The sequence below is a fragment of the Pelophylax lessonae genome (genome assembly GCF_965119305.1).
Source record: "Pelophylax lessonae genome assembly, chromosome: 4".
Lineage (NCBI taxonomy): Eukaryota > Metazoa > Chordata > Amphibia > Anura > Ranidae > Pelophylax > Pelophylax lessonae.
The window spans coordinates 242,781,006-242,801,210 of record NC_138771.1 but is presented as its reverse complement, the minus strand read 5'-3'; the positions used below and the strand labels follow the sequence as shown (position 1 = coordinate 242,801,210).

General features: G+C 38.5%; 1 protein-coding gene across 1 annotated transcript in view; it reads left to right on the top strand.

Annotated features, from left to right (window-relative positions):
- ADAMTS20 (ADAM metallopeptidase with thrombospondin type 1 motif 20) overlaps positions 1-20,205 on the top strand; it is a 283,904-nt gene that overhangs the window by 184,612 nt on the left and 79,087 nt on the right. The window contains exons 19-28 of the mRNA XM_082253104.1: positions 2,652-2,778; positions 4,250-4,460; positions 7,465-7,629; positions 9,735-9,899; positions 11,175-11,294; positions 14,078-14,185; positions 14,779-14,943; positions 15,039-15,332; positions 15,753-15,914; positions 19,118-19,294. Coding sequence (XP_082109230.1) covers positions 2,652-2,778; positions 4,250-4,460; positions 7,465-7,629; positions 9,735-9,899; positions 11,175-11,294; positions 14,078-14,185; positions 14,779-14,943; positions 15,039-15,332; positions 15,753-15,914; positions 19,118-19,294 — 1,694 coding nt within the window. The remainder of the gene's footprint in view (positions 1-2,651; positions 2,779-4,249; positions 4,461-7,464; positions 7,630-9,734; positions 9,900-11,174; positions 11,295-14,077; positions 14,186-14,778; positions 14,944-15,038; positions 15,333-15,752; positions 15,915-19,117; positions 19,295-20,205) is intronic.

Here is a 20,205-nt window from a genome sequence, read left to right as displayed (position 1 = left end):
CGACTGGTTCTTTCCTTTGCAGACTCCTGGAAACTCAACCCATCTTCTCACCTATCCATGGGAAACTGCCACCGTACACTCAAAAAGTTAACAATCATGTGCTTTCTGTCTTTCCGCCATTATTTTATTAACAAACATTTAAAAAACACTCACATAGACTTGTGCACAAATCTGGTGCACTTCAGAATAATAGTGTGTGTTTCTCTTAAGCTGTATAGTCTGTATAGCCTGTTGATACCTCACAAGATGGTGAAATGTTGACTTCCAGTTGTGGTGTGACATCATCGGCTCCTCCCTACTCCTTACGTCACGTGATAATATCATATGACTTAATCAGGCTGCCATGATGCCAAGCTGCATCTATAGCCAAGAAAGTGTAAATAGCCATAGTCCTTTCTTGTATTAGGAGATGCATGGACTCCAGAGAGAGAGATATAATTTTGCCCCTGTACAAATTATTGGTAAGACCTCATCTGGAATATGCAGTTCAGTTTTAGGCACCAATTCACAAAAAGGATATCGGGAACTGAAGAAAGTGCAGAGAAGGGCAACCAAACTGATAAGAGCTCAGCTATGAGGAACTAAATTTTATTCTCTCTTGAGAAGAGGAGATTAAGAGGGGATATGATCAACATGTATAATCAACATAAGTGGTCCATATAGTGAACTTGATGTTGAGTTTTTCACTTTAAAGTCATCACAGAGGACAAGGGGACACTCTGTACATCAGGAGAAAAAAACATGTGTTCTCCAAATGCGGAAAGGTTTTTTCACAGTAAGAGCGGTGAAAATGTGGAATAGACTCTCTTAAGCACTGGTTCTGTCCAGCTCAGTAGATTACTTTAAAAAGGCCCGGATTCTTTCCTAAATGTACATAATATAACTGGATACTAACATTTATAGGTAAAGTTGATTCAGGGAATATCCGATTTTCTCTTGGGGGATCAGGAAGGAATTTTCCCCTGCTGGAGCAAACTTGATCATGCTTTGCTGAGGTTTTTTTCGTTCCTCTGGATCAACTGTACGTATAGACAGTGGTGGCCCGTCCATTAGGGGTGCAGGGGCGCCGCCCCTCTAATCAATGCGCCCTGCCCCTAATCAACATGCAGGGAGCTGGACGCATGGATTCCAATGTTTTTTTTTTGTTGTTTGTTTTTTTTAGAAGCACATGATTAGAGCTGGACGGGCCCCCCAAAAAATTGAGCACCAGCAGCCACTTGGTGTAGGTTTTTGTATTTAGGATTGTAGTTCTCCAGTACAAGCTTACAACCACTATTTTATCAATTGTAGTCACTATTGAAGATCTTATTGTCCTAAAACCCACTGATTGAGTTTCCAGAAGTTTGCAAAGGAATGAACCAGTCATGGCTTATAGACCCCTTTTGAAGGGAAAGCCACATTAGACTTGATTCATTTTGGGTAAGGTCAAGAAGGTAAGAGCATCAGATTGTTGGTGTTGGAATTGCATGTTGTATGGCGATAAGAAAGCACAAATATTGCATTGGAAGAAGACATACAGGGTGCAATGGTTAAAAAGCAGGAAATAGGATAAATAAAAAAAAATAAAAGACATGGACATTGAGACTTGGTGGACTGACAAAGTTTATTGCATATTTGGATTGAATATTTAATGTGCATGTTGTTTTATAATTGTGGGGGATGTGAATTATTTTATATTTATATTTATTTTGCATAACGGGGTATTACACATAGGGTTTGATAAATAAGATAATAAGGCACTGTCTTATCAAATTTATGTTTGAGCATTTATTTGACATAGTAAACAGTAAGGAGACCTCTGCAGGTAGATTCTGTGCATTTGCTGAGGAGTATAGTACACCCTATGCAAAAATTGTGTCTAAATCAATTTATCCTTCGATGAAATAACAAGTTTGGAGCAATCCTCCAGTGTAGAAAAATCCAATCTCCACTGCTCCCACAGTTTGTCCATCTTAGGAGAGTATAAAGTCATTTTTATACTCACCTAGGTGAATGCAACATTAATGTCCCAGCCTCTGTACTAAGTGATCAAACACTGCTAATCGCTCAGTTCTCCCCTTCACTTTGAGCAGAGAGTCATGACTGTCAGTGATCCTATGTGATCCATAGAAGTAGGGCCAAAAAAGCTTTTTCCTTACTTCTCCTCAAAGGGAGAAAGAGGGAGTCCTGGGGAAAAGGCCCTTTATCAGATCTACCTCATGTCTGGGAGGATGCAGGAACTGTGACCAAGCTGCATGTCACAGTTGAAGATAGCAGAAATACATCCAACTGGAAATTTAGAAGAAAAATCCCAAAAGGACAGCAGGTTACCAGGTTCCTGAAGTTTCTTAATCCCAAATTGTGCCCTTACCTGGGGGTAAGGTAACAGTCTGTCAAAAGATGGTGTGTGTCATTAAACTTACCAGTTATTGCAGTCCCTGTACAGGATTTGGAGGCAAGGGCATTCTGATCCCTATGGCTGCCCCCTCCCCCCATCCCCAAAAGTTACAGCAGCAGGTATTTTGTATTTTAAAGCAGATATTGCAGTACATTGCTAGATCTGCCAATAATGTCTGTGTTTTCACATGTAAACATCACTAAGTGTTAGCACAAACTGTAATCATAAATGTACTTTCATAAGTAAAATTTAATTTATTATATTTAACTTTTAGGTGTCCGCAAGAGAAAGGTGACTTGCCTACGTAGAAATGACCGTGCTGTTGTTTCTGAGCAGAGATGTGAGAATTTACCTCGCCCAGAATCCATAACTGAGCCATGTAATACAGACTGTCAGTTAAGGTAAATATACATATAGGATGCTTGTATACTCCCTACTTATCATCTCCAATAAACCTTCATTATTTTTGCTTTCATTCATTATCAAAGTACAATAAAACTGAATTTTAAATAGTGTCTTACAACATAATTACATTATTCCCTGAAATGTTAAGTATTCTTGTTTAATATCAATAAGCTAAGCAATATTTATTAGAGCAGTAAATCCATAAAAGCATTCAAAACGAACAGTGAAGGGAGAGAGAAACAGTTGATGCATTTCATGCTGTGCTTAGCGCTTATTCATGTTATGAGTACTCAAGTTATAAGTACTCAGCGCTTACTCAGGTTATGAGTACTCCGGCGCAACACGTGCCAACCGTTTCTCTCACCTTCTACTGTTAGTTTTGACTGCTTTTATGGATTTACTGTTATAATATCGATTATAAAAGGAGGATCTGTAGAGTGCGGCAGTCCAGTTTTCTTTCTTTACACTGGAGCAGTTGCGAGCTGGACTGGCACGCTATGCATGCTGGATGTCGAGTCCTTTGGTGTGGACCAACCTGGAGTAGTGTTTAGGCACTTGAGTTTAGCAAAATGTTCACTTAAATGCTGCCCTCCCAAGCAGCACATACTTATATGCCTCTCCCTTCTCTCACTTGTTTTTCCTTCTGTTTTAAGGAGAAAGGAAAGAAAGTAATGTATAAGTTCTAAGTCGCTCTAGTCGCAGCTTGTATAGGACTAACGACTGTCTTCTCACCACCTTGGACAGCTTTTGGCACCAGTGCTTTCACCTGCTCCTTTATAATGAAGTATTTTCTTTGTTTTCAGCAGCTAAACATTATTGTAAAGGAAAGGTTTGTTTGTGCTGCTGCTGAAAAGGGCATCAACCCAAGCATCTTTTTTTGCCCTAACTGTACAGTTAACCTACAGTATTATAATTTAGATTTATTTTACAGCATATGCTTGCCAATGACTGCTGCTGCTGCTTAGCTTACTATTACCCAGTACTGCCTCTCCAGTTATGTTTTTTCTGTTTTACTTTTAAAGTGAATTGCTTTTGTTTGACCAAAGTGTATTAATCAGCACTACTGCTATGTGCTTGGGAAGAATCCTGGATGCTAGTCCCTGGCTGTATAGAGATCCTTGACTTAACTCCAAGCTGAGGTTACACCCTGCCAGATGCTAGCCAGGACTATTTATTCAGTGGACAAATATCAAAATGGGTCTTTGACCCATTTATATTCCATATTCCAAGATAGTCTGATGGGAGGTTACCTACTTAGTAGAGGTGACTGGCTGAACAGAATTACAAGCCTTTTGCAGGTAAAATTTTCACCTGTAAAGCATTAAAAGAGAGTCAGAAAATACAATGACCTATCAGATACAGTGATGTATCAGTAACTAATTTATTTAGCACAGGGGTTGGACAGCATGTATAGTGGTTAAATAAATATACATCAATTTGGCTCTGTCTAATGGATTATGTTTACAGGTGGTATGTGATTAGTAAAAGTGAATGTTCATCACAATGTGGACCTGGACATCGATCCTTAGATATACGCTGCATAAAATATTCTTCTGTAAGAGGCCTGACTACTCCAGTAGAAGATAAGTACTGTAACAGCTATCCTAAACCTGCACATCGAGAACCTTGCCATGGGGACTGCCACTCTGTCAACTGGCGTTATTCAGAATGGTCCCAGGTGTGTACAGCAATCATAAATGTAATATGTAACAGAAAAAGCAAAAACCCAGGCTATAGGCCTACAAATCCTTAACCAGTCTCCAGTCCTCAGTGCTTTTATATCATAGACCCAAACAAATCAAACACACCAATGCTAGACTTCAACAGACAGTTATATTATAGCAATAACAATGAATATCTTAAGACAAATAAAAAATAAGTAATTAACCATGTTCCCATCTAGAGACCATTAATTGTAAAAAAAAAAAAAAAAATACCAGGGATATAACAGGTTCAATCAATATCCCACCAAACCCCCCTCCCTCATTTTCCCCCCAATGAGAGCTCTGCCATTCTGCCATATGCTGTTCTCAACAGTACTATTAGCACAAACTCTCTGAACGATAAGATAACTGTCCTGATGTTCATCGAGGAATAAAAAAAGTAATTGTGAGAAGAGAACCAGTACAGTAAAAACCATGCATACAGTATGACATAACACTGTAAAGAATAATGAAGAATGTGGCATAAACAAAAGAAACGTTATTGTCTCAATAGTGCTCAGAAAACACCTTTCTCTAAAATGACTTTAGGTCACAGTCCAAGAAAAACTATTGGGCAACAACTAACAATGATCAATTGTTAATAAAGTGGGGCAGTCAGATGCATCCATAGTTGATGCAAGGCCAGAATTAAGTCTTCTCGTTGGCTTTCAAGGTAGCCTTTTTAGTGGACTGTAGAGGTCCTCCCATAAAATAATTCCCAACAGTAACAATAAGGCCAATATTGATTTAATTATGGCACTGATAGAAACAAAGTATGCAGCAAATGTTTGTTGAGATTTAAAAGTGTTATGTAATACTACTTGTGACACAACAAACATATGAGTGGTAGTGTCATGTGACCTCTTGTGCAATTCCAGTCCAAGCCCCCTGGTAGTGGAGACAGCTAGGGCAGTGAAAAGGTGCAGGTGCTGGGAAGCTGGAACAGTGAACTTGAGCTTGGAAACACAGGAGTCCTTCAAGTGGCATTATGGAGTCAGGTCACAAGCTATGTTCAGCAGCAACCAGGCAGACAGGTGCAGTATCTAGATCAAGTTCAAGGTCAGGAACAGCCAGTGTACTGATACTACTACTGCAGTGTTCAAATCCGCAAAGTACAAATGGGATTCATTCTTATCTTGGAGATCCTTTTCAGGGGCATATAGTGGGTGCCAAAACAAGTGTTCGAGCAGTTTTGCCAGCCACACTTGGCTTCATCAGAGATCAACTGGTAGTTCCTGGTAGGTCCCCTCTTATGGCAGAAGCTGGCACGATGGCGCCCACATGACCTTTCACACCAAAGGGCACATCGACAAACTTGGACTTCCATGTGTCTCCTCCCCAGCTCTGCATATCTCACACCATTGCAACCTATGGTTTCGTAGTGCATGCACAAATGGTCTGGTGACTCCCAGTCCACATAACCTCTGGGAGAGCACGCATGTCAAGCCAAGTAATACGCGACACAACCACCTGTTTTTTGTCCTCAACAGAGATATACTCAAAGATAACCAAATCCAACCTGCTCAGTCCATAAATAGTCATAAAGCACTTTAGTAATGCATACATTTTCCCTGTTTGAGTCAATGGAGTGATCCACCTTCTCCAACATTATCATTCAATAAAATATAATTGTTTAATCATGAGATAAATAGTCCCCAGGAAACATGGCTTAAAATAAATCAGCAAAATATTCAATTGGGTTAAGCAGTAAACATTTTCAAGAAAGGACTATAATTCAATTGTCATTCACTCCTGGAGGGTATGTTTTTTTGCAGCTCCCAAATCAATGGGCACTCTTCCCTGCTTCCTTTTCAAAGTCCTCTAGACTTGTACAATTTCTATGGGCTCTAAAATGTTGGCCCGTTGGAATGCCTCTCTTTAAATGTGGAAGCTATATGCATGTGAAAGATTATTAGTACATGTAGGGTTTCTAAATAATATAGGACTCAAGGTTCCATCATTTCACAATTCAATTTCAAGTTAGAAGTGTTTACATACAACTTCTCTATAAATTACTTGCTAAATGATGAGTATATCCTTGATGTACTTATACAAGCCTACTATTTTAATTAAAAAAGCTAACTATCTAAAGTCAAAAATATTTCTTCTTTGACAATGTAATTTTCAAGGTATGAGGTTTATTTGCATTACTCCCACCTCTCACATTTGAGTGCTGGAAGCATTAGGGGCAAAATGCTAGATCTGAGCACTCTTATGTGCAGGACGGTGAGTGTATATGAATACTAACTTTCAAAAAGTTAATGTTTGCATAGGAGTTTTCAGGTGTTTCAGTAGCTAAACAGAAAGCATGGAGACATTAAGAAGGTAAGAGCATACACTGTGCTGGACAGTGACTGCATTTGCTGAGAACAGGCTCATTTTAAATGGTTCTCCAAAGAAAAAATGTAACTCTTTCTACTTACAGAGCTTCCCCTCTATGTAAATATAATTGGTTATTCTTTGTAACATAAGCCCTTTAATAAACCAGCTTTGTTACATTTGTCTCTTACCTAATTTAAAGGGTCAGTCCTAAATCAAAAACTAATATTTCAGCTTGATGCTGGCCAGTTAAACCAGTTGATTCTCTGTGTGAATGCTATTTGTGTTAATTCTGCACTTCGTGAGTCTATGCACCTGCTATGACCATTATGACAGGGTCCCAATCTCCTTGTTGGAATTTTCATTTTTTGTAAATTTAGAATGTAAAAGAACATGCTACATTTTGCAATAACACCCAAAACTCCCAGGTGGCAGGAACTGTGCCTGGGAGATCCCTTTGCTGAAGTATCTAGAACATGGAAGTCAGAGGTTTTCTCAACCTGTTAGGATCAATCTACTAAAATATCACTTTTTGGTGGGCTGAACTTTAATGGGCTACATACATGCATTTTATCAGATCATGTGATTTAGTTTAGCATATTTCCTGATCTGATTTTTATTGAGCCGTGCATTATAAATATTGATAAATTCATGTTGCAGTGCTCTCGTAGTTGTGGAAATGGCGTGCAGTCAAGGGAAGCCTACTGTATGAACAACCTTGGACACCGTTTGGTTGATCGAGAGTGCAATGAAGATCATAAAATAGTAACCCAGACCTGTAATGAACACTCTTGCCCTGTCTGGATTACCAGTGAATGGAGTGAGGTAGGATTTGTGGACAAACTCATATTCTAAACGTGTTGCATGTTACAGCTAAGTATGTTATGTTAGCACACCTTAACCAAAAAAAAAATACAGTGTAGTGTTACAAAAAACAAGAGAAGGTTTTTTCACAAGTCCTTTATTAAAATGAAGAATGTCCCCTGTCGTAGCTCCAAACTGTATTCTTCCACCGGTCTTCCTCCTCTTGTGATAGCTTCTCCCTCTGTTGGTTTCTTCTCCTTCCGCTGTCTTCTCCATCCGGTGGTTTCTTCTCCCTTCGCTGTCTTCTCTCTTCGGTGATGTCTTCTTCCTCCGCTGACCCGCTAAAAATAACCAAAAATCTGTCTTGCTCTGACGCTGGCTCCCTCTGTTGTGTCGGCTCTGCTGTCTGGGATTTCTTATATAGCTATGGGACGTGGCCATCCGGTGACGTCACCCAGAGAACCCGCCCCTTGTGAATCTAGATTTAGGCACAGTGATTGTGGTCACCATTGAATAAAGCTTAAAACGTAAAAAGCCAGCGCTAGAGAAAATTTGTAGCAGCTGGCATTAAAGGTCACTATATAAACCTCAGATAGAATATTTTTTTTAAAATGCCACGCTCATATATGTGTAACACAATTCAGAAAATATACACCAGAAAATAAATGTGACAATAATTGCTAGTAAATGTCAAAACCATGTACAAAAGATAAATAAATTTGACTTAAAAGTCCACAGGGTGAACTTGTGGCCCACCACCAAAGTGAAATGACAGTCCTCTGTACTCTTTTCTTAATATAAAAATAATAAAGTTCTTTTATGTAAAAAAAATGGTGTCTTATTTCTTGAGCTCCACCACTGAAGAGATGTGCAGCACCTAGAGTGTCCTCCATGCCAACACCAATATGCACTCACCAGATATAAACTTGTACTACTCATATGAACAGATGACAATTAAGCTATTTCAGAATTACCAAGGGGGGGGGGGGGAGGGGGGTTATTATTAAGAAACCAATGCAGCTCAATAAACGTTTTTAAAAAAAAAATAATAATTGAGCCAAATTGGTACAAATTACAATAATATAGCCCTAAGAGCGATCACATCATAAAACTGCAGTGAAAGCACTTACAAAGATGGCCATCGACACGTCGCTCCTCCTCAATGTGTTTTGAGCAAATGCATGCCCTCAAGGGATTGCCGCAAGTGCTTTTTCATGATGCATATGATGCAAGTTTCATTATGTGATCATTTGGGGATTATTCTGTTTTTAACTTTCATTGAGCTGCACTGATTTCTTAATAACAATAATACTACACTATATACGTTTTTGTGGCTCCATTGCACAAGCGATTCCTCCTACATAGTGGCTGCCATTGGTCATGGGAGGTCCCTGCAGTGGTTAATGATGGAGATCTGGTAATTTTGGAATAGGCTAATTGTTATCTGTTTATTTGTCTTGTGCAAGTTTATATCTGTTGAATGCATAGTATTGTTGGCTTGGAGGACACCCTGGGTGCTGCGCATCTTTTTGGTGGTTGAACTCAAGGAATTAGACACCATTATTTTTACGTAAGAACGTTATTGTTTTTATATTCACCCTGTGGACTTTTATATTAAAGTTTGTTTATCTTTTGAAAAATGTTTGTACACTTTATGTAATTTTGTTATTTAGTAGAAATTCTTGTCACATTTTTTTCTGGTGAATACTTTATGAATTGTGTTACACACATTTATGTGTAGCATTTTTTTGGAAATACTGATTAAAGTTTAGCCTAATGGTTTTTTCATTTTCTAGTGCTGTATTAAAAACTTAGAACTTCACCCATACCGATTCAGATATGGGTATATGGACGTTGCACTGCATACCAACACACATACAGTACAGTAAAAGAGACTAGCACCAGAGCACATAATTGGATGATGGAAGTCAGCAGAGCTTCACTTCATTCACTAAGCTAAAGGAAATTTTCCCATGAAAAGTGATATTTGCCTTTAAAAAAATCAACCCCAAAGTGTAAATAGGCCCTTGAAGAAAAACACCTGCAATGTCAAAAGCAGCCTCAATATATCTTATAGTTTTCAGACTATTTGTTCTTTTTTTTTAATGTTTTTATTTATTTTGAAGTGCCTGGTGACATGTGGAAAAGGTAAAAGACGCCGTCATGTGATGTGCCAGTTAAATGATGAACAACTGAAAGACGATTATTGTGACCCAAACAACAAACCTGAGTCAGTCATATCCTGTGAGCTTCAAGAATGTGCTTACTGGCATATGGGACCTTGGGGACCAGTATGTATACATTTAAGCTATGCATTGTTCATGACTTACATCGTGTAAACAGCACTGTATGCTTAGTTAGAATGGATTTTATAGTGTACATCAAAGGTCTCCAAACTTTCTAAAGAAAGGTCCAGTTTTATTGTCTTTCAGACTTTAGGAGGGCCGAACTGTGACCAGTGGCAGTGTAATTTTCGTGGCATCAGAGGGCATAAACATATAAGCATGTTTGGTATTAGGTGGGGGGGGGGGGGTAGTGCCCCATTGCTGGTATCATTGGGAGGAATAGTGCCCCATCGTTGGTATTATTACGAGAAATAGCGCCCCATTGTTAGTATCCTTGGGAGGAAAAGTGCCCCATCCTTGGTATCATTGGGAAGAATAGTGCCCCATAGTTGGTATCATTGGGAGGGATAGTGCCCCATCATTGGTATAATTTAGAGGAATAGTGCCCCATTGTTGGTATCATTAAGAGGAATAGCGCCCCATTGTTGGTATCATTGGGAGGAAAAGTACCCTATCGTTGGTATCATTTGGAGGAATAGCACCCTATTGTTGGTATCATTGGAAGGAAATGTGCTCCATCGTTGGTATCATTGGGATCAATAGCGCCCCATCGTTGGTATCATTGGAAGGAATAGTGCCCCATCTTTGGTATCATTGGGAGGAAAAGCGCCCTATTGTTGGTAACATTTGGAGGAATAGTGCCCCATAGTTGGTATCATTGGGAGGGATAGTGCCCCATCTTCAGTATCATTGGGAGGAATAGCGCCCCATTGTTGGTATCATTGGGAGGAATAGCGCCCCATCATTAGTATCATTGGGATGAATAGCACCTCATTGTTGGTATTATTAGGAGAGATAGTTCCCCATTGTTGGTATCATTGGGAGGAATAGTACCCCATTATTGAAGTCAGTAGGAGAAATGGTGTCAGTTGGCAGAATAGTGTCTCATATCAGTGAGAATAATAGTGCCACAAGGGCCGGATAAAGGCAAGCAAAGGGCCGCAGTTTGGAGACCAATGGTGTACACATACCTAAGATTTTTTCAAAGGTGGATTTGTTCCAAATATATAGACCCACAATTTTGCTAGCTGTAATTCAGGGTCTGAATTACAGAAAATCTGCAGATTAAAAACACTTCTGATTGTCTGGCGGTAGAAATATATCTTTTATATCTTTTTTTAAAAACTCACATATTATTGTCTTCAGTTGTATTATCTGATTAATTTAATATTTTCAAACTCCTTAAAAAAACAGTGTTACTGTATTAATGTCCTTTAACAGTGCTCAGCTACATGTGGACAAGGCTACCAACTTCGAACTGTAAAGTGCAGTACAGGAACTTATGAGCCAGCTTTGGATGAACGTGAATGTAATGCAGCTTCTCGACCAACAGACAGCCAGGCAAATATTTTTTTTTTTATTATTATTATTAATAAAACAAACTCTTTATTGAGACTGTGAAAACAAATATTGCAAGTGCACTGAGAATGTAAATATAATGGTTGTACCTATGAAAAGGGCATAATAGCATAGCATATGATGTATAATGATATCCCATAAGGCATACCATCTGCAGGGGGCATATGTATACATACTGTATACATTACCTACTTAAAACATTTGCCACAGTTGAGTTCATCTCAGCTTTGTAAATCAGCCGGGACAAATGTAGAATACCATAATAAACAGTAATGAGAACAATAAAACTAGACCCTAATATCAGAACTGACGCTATGTAAAGAAAAACAGATCATTAATTAAGTATCAAGCCTAATTCTGACACATGTTGTTTACAAGTTAAAATCAGTATTCTTTGCTAGAAAATTACTTAGAACCCACAAACATTATATATATATATATATATATATATATATATATATATATATATATATATATATATATATATATATATATATTTTTTTTTTGCAAAGACTCTGGAGAATAAAATGTAGGGCATTGCAATATTTTTTGCCACAGCGGTCATTCAAATGCAATTTGTTTGGAAAAAATACACTTCATTGAATGAAAAAAAAAAAAACAGTAAAGGTAGCCCAGTTTTTTGGTATATTGTGATGATGTCACGCTGAGTAAATAGATACCTAACATGTTATGGTTTAAAATTGTGGAATGGCGACAAACTATGGTACTTAAAAATCTCCATAGGTAACGCTTTAAAAAATTTTAACAGTTACAAGTTTAGAGTCTTCTTTTGCTAGAATTATTGCTCTTACTTTGACGATCGCGGTAAAACCTCACATGTGTGATTTGAAAACTGTTTACAGGCGCGACTTACATATGCGTTTTCTTTGGTGCGCAAGGGATGGGGCACTTTAAATTTAAAAAATGTTTTCCTATTTATTTTATTAAAATTTTTTTTTTTACATTGTTCCTTGAAAAAAAAAAAAAAATCTTATCACTTTTATTGCTGTCCCAAGGGATGTAAACATCCCTTGTGACAGTAAAAGTCAGTGACTGGTACTCTTTATGGAGGGATCTGGGGTCTAAAAGATCCCAAACCCCCCCTCTGCACTTCAAAGTATTCAAACTCTGCATTTTTGAACACTGACATTTTTTTTTAAATCGGCGTCGTTGGCAGCCCAGTAACCGGGAAGTGACCTCATGACTTTCGCTTCCGGGTTACATAATCGGTGGGTTACATGACCAGCTTTGTTCGGGACTCTAACCAGCCCGCGAACGTTCCAACTGGTTTGTTCGGGTCTCCCGATGGGAGGGGAGACACAAGGCAGAGCGGAGGAAGGCAACGGAAGGGGGGGACGTCCCCTCCCGCTCACTGGGATAATGGCCGAGCGGCTGCTGAGCCGCATCGGTTCTTATCTCCAGAAAGATGGCTCTAAAAAACACCTGTAGTTGCAGGCATCACCCCGGTACAACCACTTCTTCAAGCCAGCTTACAGGTACGTCAGTTTGCGGGAATTAATCGTGGTTAATGTCTAAAAACATACCATCAACTGTCAAAACCACACTAAAGTTTCCACAACCTCATTTTCATATTAAACCATGGGTATGTGCTTGAGTACTGTTCAGACCTCAATTTCATCTACTGCTTAGAACTTAACAAATATTCTATTTTCACTACTTACCGCCCGCCCTATAGGCAAATGACGGCGGGAAGTTGGTTACATTATCCTGAGCAGACCTCATATGACGGCGATTGGTGCTGCGTTGTGTCACACTGACGTAGGCTCTTTACCATGTGACCAGCTGTGTCCAATCACAGCTGGTCACATAGTAAATAGGAAGTGCCGTTGATCGGCTTTCCTCAGTTCGTGCCTGACAGGCATGAGTAGAGGAGAGCCGATATGCGGCTATCCTGACAGGGGGGGTCTGCACTGGTAATCAGAGCATTGATTACCACCCATGACCCCAGAGATGCCCAGCCATGACCCCAGGGATGCCCACCATTTAGGGCTCAGGAAGCCTGCCAGTGCCCTCCCCATCAGGGCTGCCCACCAGTGCCCATCATTGCCATCTATCAGTGCCACCCACCAGTGCCCATTATTGCCCACCAGTGCCGCCTATCAGTGCCACCTATCAGTGCCACCTATCAGTGCACATCAGTGGCCATCAGTGCCGCCTATCAGTGCCCATCAATGCAGACTATCAGTGCCGCCTATCAGCGCCCACCAATGCATATCAGTACTACCTATCAGTGCCACATATCAGTGCCTATCAGTGCCGCATATTAGTGCCACCCCATCAGTGCCTCCTCATCAGTGCCTGTCAGTGAGGCCTCATCAGTGCTCATCAGTGCAGGAAAAATGTATCTATTTACAAAATTGTATAACATAAACAAAAAAACTTTTTTTTTTCCAAACTTTTCGGTCTTTTTTTATTTGTTTAGCAAAAAAGAAAAAACCTTGCGGTGATAAAATACCACCAAAAGAAAGCTCTATTTGTGGGGAAAAAAATTACATAAATTTGGTTTAGGTACAGTGTTGCATGACCGCGCAATTGTCATTCAAAATGCAACAGCGCTAAAAGCTATAAATTGGCCTGGGCGGGAAGGGGGAAAAGTGCCCGGTATTGAAGTGGTTAATTTGAATTCTGCAAAATAAGAGTATATTAAATGAAAACTCATGCACAATATTGCCTTGTTTTCATATTGGTGTTAGTGTTCTTCTAGTTATTGAGAAGTTGTATTTATGTTAGTTTTATATCTGCAGGATTGTGAAAGGATTCCTTGTCCAGTACAGTCCCGTATATTACCAACTATCTCTCCTGCAGATCAAGTACAAAAGAATGCACAGTGGAGATATGGGTCATGGACGCCAGTAAGTGTCATGCAATCCTTATTTGGTCTACATTACAAACTGTCTGGACACATCTGTCCCTGCATAGGCTGATTGTGCCTAGCATTTATATGGGCTGTGCCAGGAAGAATATACAAAATCTACTTTTCATTTGTTTCTTCTTTAAAGAGATTTGAGATAAATACCAGAAATAACTGTGATGTGAACACAAGTTTCTTTATTGTATACCATTTTTCAGAGTTTTCAAACCAGCAGATTTGTCCTAATCCTTACATTTTGTAAGACAGTCTTCATCTGCAAAAGACTCCGTCTCTCCACATTAGATTCCCTAGAACACTAGAACATCATAGCATGATAGCTGCAGGAAAGTTTGAAATGAGTGGCCTGAACTGCAGAGACTCTAAAGACTGTAAATGCTTTCAGGGGACAAAGTTTTGAGAGAAACACAGTTTTACTTACACATTTGATCTTGGTGTATAATGTTGTGCACTGTACAAGTGCTTTCACTTGAAATATCAGGATTTTGCTTATTTAGTAATCACCTGTTTTACTGCCTTATATAAAGCTTTGAGCTATTTCAGTAGGTCATGCTGCAATTTATTGTGTAATTCTAGTGCTCTGCCTCGTGTGGAAGGGGTAATCGTGCTCGATATGTCAGCTGCCGAGATGCACTGGGGGGAGTAGCTGATGAATCTTTTTGTACATATTTACCACGACCGTCTGAAGTCTCTAGCTGTTTTACACCATGTGGGGAATGGCAATCTGGTGACTGGTCTCCTGTAAGTATAAGTACTGGTAAAGAGATACAGTAGTTTTGTATTAAATTCATTATATAATGAGTTAACCTGTGGTTGACGTTCTTACATTTGAACAGTGTCCAGTAACATGTGGAAAGGGAAAAACTATGAGACAAGTTGTTTGCACAAGTTATCATGGAAGGATTGATGATGAAAACTGTGATCCTGAGAACAAGCCTATTATCGAACAAGACTGCAATATGGCACCATGTCAAATACACAATCATTTTCCTGGTAATCATAACCTTCCAATGCTATTTCCACAACCAGAAAGCCCACAAAAGTCTAGAGAAAATGATGTACACAATTCCATCAACCAAAGAAACACGCCTTCTCGGGGGAACCAGTGGCGGACTGGACCATGGGGAGCAGTAAGTTATTTTACTGAATTTAGCATGTGTGAATTCAGCCAACCTTACATATCCTTTATAGCAGTTTTTGTCCTAGACTATTTTCCTTTCTTTGCTGATTTTGGTAAATAATTTGGTCCTTGTGCTAGAAATTTATAAATGTTTTAATTTTACAAATGCAACAACAGAGAAGTATAGTGACTTAGTTTACTTTATACTCTTTAGAAAAAAATGTGTGATCGTCTTGTTTTAAAAAAAAAAAAAAATATATATATTTATAAGAAACTACAATTGAAAATTTTACACTTTTTACCTTACGTTTTTTTACATTTGATTGTTCGTTGTTTTCTATCCATGTCTCTTTTATCCCAGCCTTTTTTTCACATGGTAATCATTTTAATATTGTTTATATTATTAACTTCCTTCAAACTTCTTATATAGTGTTCTAGCACTTGTGCAGGTGGTTTTGAGCGCCGGGTTGTTGTATGCCAAGATGGTGAAGGAAGGATTAGTCATTTTTGTGATGAGACAACCAAGCCAGCTGAATCAAGACATTGTGATTCCGGATCCTGTCCTCGTTGGAACTATGGAAGCTGGGGAGAAGTAAGAATATATATCTATTGGTCATACAGTAATGTTGTCACTTGGAGAAACCATAATATATAATTAACTATACATTTTTACAATATGGATGTTGTTTAGTTTTTGAATGTTCAATGTTCCAGTCACTGACAAAGGCACATGTGCATTAAAATGACCTAGGATATTTTTTACAGAATAACACAACTTTCAAACTTTTTTTTTTTTTTTTTTTTTAATACTATAACAAAACTATCAGTAGATATAATGGTGTAGTGTGGAATAGTAGTAAGTATACTCATAGTTTTAGTTGATATTTTCCATTTCAGGCTCCATGCACACAGGATGTTTTTACAGCTGCTTCTAGGGGCGTTTTTTTTTTTTCCTGCCTCCAAACACCCCTCCACGTTAGCCTACAGTATGTGTTCATGCACACATATGCCTTTAGCAGCGTATAGTGGCAGGAGCTTTTAGAGACTTTTAGAGGCAGGAAAAACCCCACTGCCAGTGGGTCCAGGAGCAGCAGAATTTGGGCAGAAAAAACGGTTGACGCTACTAAAAGCTGCTAGAAGCTAGTAAACATGTCTAAATGCCCCCAAAAGCTAGTGCTTGAGCATTAATTCATTTCAATGGACAGAATAAATTATTTGTTCTGGCGAATTAATTGAATTAATGCCCAGGAGCTTGAAACCAGTAAAAGCCCCTAAAAGCTTGTAAAAGCTTTAGGCACTTTTACAAGTGTCAGGCATTTTTCTGCAAAAACACTGCTGGCTTCTATGACAAATTCTTTAAGTTGCAAGATGTTTGTGGGCTTCCTTACATGAACTTCCCATCTCAATTACCTCACAAATTTCAACTTTTCAATGGGATTTGAATCAGAGTTTTAACTTGGCTTGTCTGTAAACCTCCATTTCTTTTATCTGAACCATTCTTTGGTGGATTTCCTAGTGTGCTTCTAAACATTATCATTTAAAAATATTATTTTCCAATTCAGGTTTAACTTTTGAACAGATGGCCTCTTGTTCTTATCAAGCACACTATGATATAATGCAGAATTCATAATTAACTTGATAACTACAAGTTGCCCAGTCCTTAGAGCAACAATGTAATCCCAAACCATAACATTTCTACCACCTTTGCTTTACAGGCTGTCTTTGGTTTGTGAAGCTATGAGAAGAGCAAACATGCCTACAGCTACTTTGGCATTTTTAGTCTATCTTTGATTAATCAGTCTATTGCACTTTGTTCCAGAAGACCTGGTCGTTGCCTAAATGTTCAATGGCAAACTGTAGTCTTGCTCTAATATTCTTTTTGACAGCAAATTCATTACCTGGTACATATACAATGCAGGTTAAAATGGTGCAATCTCTTTCTTGTTATAGATTCATGCACTTTAAAATAAACTGTTGTAAGAGTTACCGTACTTGCAGAATGCACAATGAAATGTTGGGCTTCATGGAGACTTCTTTTAGCATTAAATGGTCAGTTCTTGAGCTGAATTTCCTGGATCAGCAAACCCTCAGCAGTTTAGCAGTTGTTTGAAACCTACACCACTTGTAGATTTTCTTTTATAGTGGAATGATTGATGTAGGTTGATTTTGTGATATTTTATTGCAGTTACACTTGTTTTAAAACCCTTCCTTCCCCATGCCAGTCTTAGTCTCCTATTCCCAAGCCAGTCAATGCACTGCCTCCTGTCAGAAACTTCTTTGCCAGGAGATATCCTAATCTTAGAAGAGTGCCTTTTTATTTGCATTGTGCTCAATCTCCTATAGGCAGAACATATACTCACAGGCCTGATGTGTCTCCCAGTGAACTACTAGAATAGAGGATTTTTATGCTGTGTCAGAAATCCATAATTTTAGCCATTTCTTTTTAAATTCTTTATGCTCCATTTGGTATTCTGCAACACGTACTACATTCAAGTAAACCCCAAAACCTTGCTTCTGCAGGCAATAATATAGTCTGAGCAAGCTCATTCTGTTTATTTCCTATTCTTGCACTGCTTTCTCCTACATAATTTAAAATGCCATAAACTGTTACCTAATATGCTGCTTATTCAATTACATAATTGTTATTTGTGTGCCTCCCTTTTGATTGTATGTGTAGGCAGGACATTCTCTTACTGTACCTTGCAGCTACTAGGTTTTTGCAATACAATTGTATGGGCATACCCTACTTTTAAGTACACAATGGGACCAGAGCATGTATGTAAAATGAAAATGTACTTAAAGTGAAGCAATACCTTTTTTCACTTCTCAGTGCAAGTAAATACACAAGCTGAATGGGAAATCTTAGTCAGCTTGACATGGCACTGCTCCCGGGTTTTTACCTTTAACATTGGTGTCTATGGCAAATCTTGGTCAAATTGACATGGCACTGCTCCCGAACCATAAGTGACAGGATAGTTCCCATTCCTGAATATCGCACACCTTCCTGAATATAGGCACATCTGTTGTGGGTGCTTCAGCAATCACCAACTAGACACTGGATCTGTCACAGATACATACATATTCGCCAGCACACCATGGATCTTGCAGAGCAGTCCGAATAAACTTTTTATTGCAAAAGGATCACATCAGGATAAGTGCAACGTTTCGGAGTCATAGGTGACAGGGACACCAAACTTGGGGAGCACGTTAAGGGGACCCTGGACTTTGACATGGTAGAATCACTAGGCAAGCTGGCTGACCCCATATGCTTATATGTTATAGTCCTGGGTCCCCTCTTGGTGCTCCCCAAGTTTGGTGCCCCTGTCACTTATGGTTCGGGAGCAGTGCCATGTCAGGCTTACCAAGATTTCCCATAGACGCCAATGGTAAAGACCGGGAGCAGTGCCATGTCAAGCTGATGAAGATTTCCCATAGATGCCAATGTTAAAGACCAGGAGCAGTGCCAATGCAAGCTGACCAAGATTTCTTATAGATGCCAATGTTAAAAAATAGGAGCAGTGCCATGTCAAGCTGACCAAGATTTCCCAAAGACGCCAATGTGTCTGTACTCACGAGTGTATGTAAAGTTAGGGTACGTAAAGGGGGGGAGGGGAAATGCCTGTATATACTTGTAGCTGGATGCACTATAATGTGAGGATATTTTACTAAGGAAGTTTGAAAATAAATTCCTGTTTATGTACTTTTGTATAGTCTATGGAAGATGATGGAGCTGTATACACCAGTAATTCTTTTAAATACACTGATATTAAACTTTGAATTCTGTCTATATTTCAGTGCACCCAGACATGTGGAGGTGGAATGAAAACAAGATTAGTGATCTGTCAGATGATGAACGGACAAGTGTTGGATGATCAAAACTGTGAAATTCTTGATAAACCACCGAATGTGGCACAGTGTAACACACACTCATGCCCTGCTGATGCTTCTTGGCATCCACGACCATGGAAATCGGTACGATAGCATATTTATGGTATTTCTATGAAACAATTTGTGTGGAAATCAACAAATATCTGATGTACAGTATAATTATTTAATTCTAGTATATTTAATTTTGAATAATATATTCATACTTGGGGCATTTCTTTGTGTAAAAATATATGTATATGTAGCTACACGGAGATGTGTTGAAATAATTTGTAAATGTTCATTTTCAGAGTTTAATTTAAATGATGAGCACATATTTAATACCATGTTAAGAGATAAATCTCTTAAAGTTTAATAATTTTGATTTGTGGTTTTGTTAAAAAAAAATAGTGAAAGAGTTGTAGTGAAAAATAAAAAAGTTATGGCCCAGTACAATTGTTTTACTAATTAGGGTTATTATTATGCAGTTCTTTGCACATGATTATTTTAGGACATTTTTATCCCCATTCAGAACACACTGAAATAACTTGAGCATCCTTAGGTGTAAAATTAATTTTGACGTGGCTTACTTTTTACTTATATTCCTGTAACTTAATTTAAGTTAATTATTTTACATGACAGGAGAAAATTTTCAGTACCAGCACTTATATTTTGTGATGTGTAGTAACCTGGAATTTGTACTGTACTGATACAAGAAAAAAGGGAAATATTCATATTATTTATATTACATTTCATAGCTGTAATTGCTGTAACTTGCATATAGATTTGGTTTAAAAATATTTAGTACAAGCTAAATACACTGTAATGACAGCAGTCTTGCTTTTGTAGCCTCAATCGAGTGTTTTTAGCTAGTGAGAGCCCATACTGCAGAAATTGTCCAAAATCATCTTTGTTGCCCATTCAATGTCACATACAACATAAGAAAGCTTGTCAACAGCAAAAAAAATAAATACATAAATAAAATAAAACATTTAAATCAATTGTAGTCTGTTTGATAT